Raw genomic sequence first — 5,478 nt, forward strand, 5'->3', positions numbered from 1 at the left:
GACCCTCAGCTGAGATAACAGTTTGCATCTGGCCACTATAAAAAGCCAAAGCAAACACAAGCACCATTTGTCTAAATAGCATTCCTAAAATGTGAGGACAGAAGACTTCACTTCTGTGTGATTCTCTGTCACAGGAGAACTTCACAGGAAAGAGATTTTTTCTTCTTCTTCTTGGGAAATCAGTGTTGTAAATTGCTTTGCTTGAGACTGAGGTGAGGGGGAGTGCATGTACTCAGCAGCAGTGCTGGGTCTGTGGTGTGTTATAAGCTACACCTTAACTGGCCTGAGCAACAGTCATCAAAGTCTTGTAGCAATGTGGTGAATATGTAGCAACAGATTTATATATTTACCAGAGGCTTGTACCATTTACAGATTGCTGAAGTTTTTCTAGAAAGGCCACCTCCTAGAGAGAGGTGGAGACATTGCCTAGGAGATTGCCTTCTCCTGCCATGCCCCAGTGAAGGTATGGAAAGATGGTCAGAAAGGGAGCAGAAGTGAGAAGATCTGGTGGGTAAGCTCAGATGACTGGAGCTATGCAGTGAAGTGAGAGAGAGGGGGAGAGGTTTTCTTTTGCCTTACTCTACAGTGTTTTACAAACTAATACCCTTGTTTTTGTGTTTCAGAGGAGAAATGCCGTAGCTTTATTGAGCTTTCCCCACCAGCGGAGAGAGGTAAGAGCAAATCCCTGTATCACACCATAGCTGTCCAGTGCACCATCCCCCTGGGACAAGCGACCTGCAAAACTTCACCTCCGTGAGGACAGCAGGGTGGGACCCCGCAGTCAGGTGTGAAATCCTGGCCTCATGGATGCTAAAAATCAAAGGATTTCCTCCCAGATGCTTCAAATTATCCTGGGGGAAACTTCAGTATACCTGGATGTATGTGCACACATGTGATGGAAACTTCATTTAGGATTCTTAACAAAAGCTTTTCAAGTGGTGTGGGGTTGCTAACTGCTCCCAGAGCTGGAGACTGGAGGCATGTTATTTCAGAGGACATTCGCACTTGAGGGGAAAGGCCTGGCGTGCAGGTACCAGTGGTTAAGCTGTGAGAGAAGGGCTGGAACACACATTGGGGTATCGCAACAACCACCAGGGAGATGAGTGCTTTTGGGGAGCTCATCTTCTTTCTCTGCCTTGCTTTCCCTGTTATAAAAACAATGGCAAAGAATGACGACCTGCTTTTGTAAAGCCCCGTGCATTCACAGTCTTGGGGTCCAGTGTGAATGATGCGCTGTGGAGTCACTGTGCAGATTAACCTGGGTCAGTATCAGCAGAGCACGGCAGAATAATGTCTCATGCTTATTCTTTTTGGAAACAGCATTTTACAGAAATCAAATGATGATGATGTTACAAGATCATTTTGAAGTCACGTAGATCTCCATTTTGTCATAAATGAATGACTTGACTGCAATAAGAATTACTTTTGCATTTAGCACAAGCTGCTCAGTTCACAGGGAGCAGTAATTCATTTTTCTGCTTTCTCACCATCTTGTGGTCCGTTACCTGGACAGGTCTCTGGCTCTAGTGCTTCCAGTGTCTTCCCTATAGCCAGTTTTCCTAAGAGAATAGGTTTATGCAACCAGAGTACATGTCTTTGTAAATCTTTCTGTCTGTCCCCCCTAACACTCCTCCTACTGCTCCTTGCCTAATTTCAACACAAATCTGAAAGAAATTCCCTGTTCTGTCAGACATTGAGCTCTTCAAAATTAATTGGAAGATCACTTTGATCGACACGGTGTAACAGCTCCATCACCTGCCTTCACCCCTTCCTGCACACAGTAACACCTCAGGATGGCCTGGGCCTGCGGAACAGCTCCTCTAAGCTGGGAACGCATCCCTTCAGTTGCTGTTGAAGAGCTGGGTGACTCTATGGGAATTATGACGTTAAGGAGTCGAGTCAGTACCCCACTAATGAAGGTTTCTTCACATTCATTTTCCCCAGTGGAATGGCTCCTCTAAGGCCATTAACAGTTGCTAACAGTAGTGCTCACAGTGCTGCTTCATTTGCCTTTTTCAGTGAATCCCATGCTCTTCCAGAGCCCAGCGTTACAGAGTGCCTTTCCTCATTCAGCTCCAAGTCCTGGCACACAGTGAGCCATGCTAAGAACTGTGCTATCACCCATGTCCCACTGATGACCCAGCACGAACATTACCTGCTCTCCATTTAAGCGGCAGGGCGGGTGATGAATGTTACTGTTCCAGCTGGGTACCCACCCCGAGGAATGCATTTTCAATTTAATTGAGGTTTCAGTGAGAAATACAGGCCTGCTAGGGGCTTTGTGAATTCCAGAGTCCCAGGTCCCAGCTATCACCACGGACATGCCATGCAGTTCTTTTCTTAACCAGTTGAGCTCCAGATTGAAATTAATTTTGTTCCATTGTTGTGATTATAAATCTGCTCTGTACGTCACTGCACTAATGGGTAAGAACCTTTCAACGTCCAGCTGAGATGTTTGTGGCCAGCCTATGACTGCTAGGTCTTGTGCTAATACTCAGTGGTATTGCCTCCATCTTTCCTCCCATGGCTTCTTCGTTGCTGTTTGTGAATAATGCTGGCTTATATACAGATAGCTATTTTAGGTCCTCTCATCTTTTGCAGTCAAGCCATCTTCTGTGGCAGATTCTCTGTCCCCTTCAGCATCTTTCAAGCCCTTGCTCACAAGCTGGGGGGATTGCTATTGGGGGCTGGTTGATTTCCTTCTCTCCCTTCTTTCCAACAGACATCCTTTCAGGTTTGGGTTGTGAAGGGGGAATACTCTCCCTCAAACATGCCACCTGGCACTGATATGAGGGGTTTTTGATTCCTGGCAGGAATCCTGTGGCTGTCACTGGGGTCAGAGATGCTGTACATCAGCCTGCTGCTCATCAGCTTCATCCTCCTGATGGTGGAAATGCTGCATACTGGCAATCCTGTCTGTGGACTGAAGCTCAATGCCTTTGCTGCTGTGTCCTCAGTGCTGTCAGGTAAGTGTGTTACCCTAAGGCACAGCAGCAAGACAGGCACATGTGGGCAGAAAAAAAACATAAAACACTGAGAGCCTCTCACATTCACTCACCTCAGCTGATGAGAATCAGAGTGAAAAGGGCAGTAAAAAGCATGTGGCTAAAGAGAACATGAGCAGGGAGAAACAGTGATGGGGAACTGCAAGGAGATGATGGTGTAGGTGCAACCTTGCAGAAGTGGTGTTCCAGCTTCTGGCCATGCACAGCAGCAGGAGTGCCGCTCTCCCACACAAGGCTGAAGAATGCAGCTCAGGCTCCTGCCATAACTTCCTTTCTTTCCTGTCTCCTTTTATCAGGTCTTCTTGGGATGGTGGCACACATGATGTACACTCAAGTCTTCCAAGCCACGGTTAATCTGGGACCAGAGGACTGGAGACCACACTCATGGGACTACGGCTGGGCTTTCTAGTATGTGAGCTCTAAAACCATCTTCACTTGGTCTTCAGCCATACCATACCTTGCCCAAACCCTCTTCCTCTTCTAGACTGTGCTTCCAAAGACAGGTGTACCATAGTTCTCACACTGCTAAATCTCCTGCCTTTGTCTCATCCCCTGCTTTAACAAATAGTTGCTGAGTTACTTTAATGAGTCGCTACCAGGGACTTGTAAAACAATGGAGTCACACCTCAACAATTACCTTCTACCCTGCTGACTAATCAGGCCTGTCCCTGTGCTGGTTTGCCCTGTTTAGTCTCAGCTCTTCCCTATGTATGGAGGCCACGGTCACACCTGTGATGTTGCTCTCAAACATGCCCTGCTTTTCTGCAGTTTAAATAAAATTGCACGTTGGTTTGACATCTTCACTGAGCAAGGTCCAAAAGGCCTATTCCTGTAGCACCAAGCCTAAACACATGGTTAAAGATTTGAGCACTATAACCAGGAAGAGCAGATATAAAAAGCCAGTGGCTCAGGATTCCTTCTCTGAAGGCTAAAGAAGCCAACCACAGCTGATACACCATAATTGACATGAAAAACAGTTGGATGAGGCCTGCAATGTCCGTGGAAGGTACTGATTCAGTTTGCAATGCTGTACTGATGATGGCCACGTTGATTTTTAAGACGTAAATGCTCCATTGTCACATGCCAGCTGTGGACATCAAATGTCAGCATGGCCATTTGATTATGCTCAGGTACACATGCCTTGTGTCCGGGAAGACACTGAGCAGCCCTGCTTTACAGAGCTTGCTTCCAAGCTGTGCTGCCGTGCTCTGACCAGTTGTAGCCTTTCCTGTTGCCCTTTTTATTTTCCCCATAACCCTTCCTCCCAGTGACAAGGATGACCAGTATTTAACCCACGACTCTAAGGAGAAGGATTGGTGGTGGGACAACACTGAAGCACTGTAATGTTATAAGCCTGACACCTCTGGTCTTTCTCATTCAGCAGCTAGATCATTTCCCCAGCAGCTTCTGCCTGGCAAATCGGGGTGCATCATGGTGCATGCAGTTCAGTTCACGGCGTGTGTTATTCTTCTTTCTCTCTCTCCTGTAGCATGGCCTGGGCCTCCTTTACCTGCTGCATGGCCTCTGCTGTCACCACTCTCAACACCTACACCAAGACAGTGCTGGAGTTCAAACGGAACCACATCAAGGGCTACGAAGCAAGCTTCAAGGATCAGCCTCAGCACCAGCAGTACTTCATACAACAGCAAATAAGCAGCTACTACGAGCCCCGAGACAAGCCCCTCCATTCGGTGTCTGAGGGAGTTGACTTCTACTCTGAGCTGCAGCAGAAAGTGCTACAGCGAGAACCAGAGCTAGAGCTAGATGAGGTCTTGGGGCAGACGATCGGGGAAGATCGCTGTTAAGGATCAATGCACTGGGGCAGAGCAGTGGGGCTTGGGAAGCAAAGAGCTCTGAGTCAAACACTAACACCACTGTTAGCAAGTTCTTGGGGAGCTCTTCCTTCCTCTAATGTTCAGGGAGTGAGAAGACAAGGTGGGCACTGAGACAGGGCAACAGCAGTGCCAACAGGAGCAGCGTGGGTCCTCTCTGACCACAGCTTGAAGGGTGTCTTCAGCTGGGAAGGATGAAAATGGGGGCACATGATGTCTGTGCCAGCTGTACCCAAGCATTGTCTGACAGAATTGAGGCAGGTGTCCAAATCCCGACAGTACTGCACGACAGAATAGATACATTCAGTGCAATCCAGCTGGCAAATTGTAGTGGTGGGACTCTTTGGGTGGTTGCTTTCAAACACCTCTCTCTTTCTCTTTCCTATCTGTAACGACTCCCATATACTCCCCCTCCCTGTTTTGCCCCCTCCAGCTCCCATTCTGAGATACTTTCCCGTCTGTCTCTTTCTATTGTGCTTCCCCACAACCTTTAAGATTCTTGTCTGGACTTTTTCCTTTTTTTGTTTGTTTCTTTACACCAGGTCCCTTTTCCCCTACTGTAAAAATAATGCCAACAGGCCCCATATCAAGCAAACACGTAATCCCTCAAAAGTGAAATGGTGGTTCACATGACACACTGA

At 47.4% G+C, this 5,478-nt stretch overlaps 1 protein-coding gene across 8 annotated transcripts in view; it reads left to right on the forward strand.

Moving 5' to 3' along the window:
• GSG1 (germ cell associated 1) overlaps window positions 1-5,184 on the forward strand; it is a 91,713-nt gene extending 86,529 nt beyond the window's left edge. For all 8 annotated transcript variants that reach the window (XM_080570310.1, XM_080570309.1, XM_080570314.1 and 5 more), the window contains 4 exons: window positions 624-671; window positions 2,814-2,966; window positions 3,302-3,413; window positions 4,495-5,184. In XM_080570310.1, the coding sequence (XP_080426436.1) occupies window positions 624-671; window positions 2,814-2,966; window positions 3,302-3,413; window positions 4,495-4,810 (629 nt within the window). In that variant the 3' untranslated portion in view covers window positions 4,811-5,184. The remainder of the gene's footprint in view (window positions 1-623; window positions 672-2,813; window positions 2,967-3,301; window positions 3,414-4,494) is intronic.
• Window positions 5,185-5,478: the final 294 nt, after the last annotated feature.

The sequence above is a fragment of the Anser brachyrhynchus genome (genome assembly GCF_964034855.1).
Source record: "Anser brachyrhynchus genome assembly, chromosome: 1".
NCBI lineage: Eukaryota > Metazoa > Chordata > Aves > Anseriformes > Anatidae > Anser > Anser brachyrhynchus.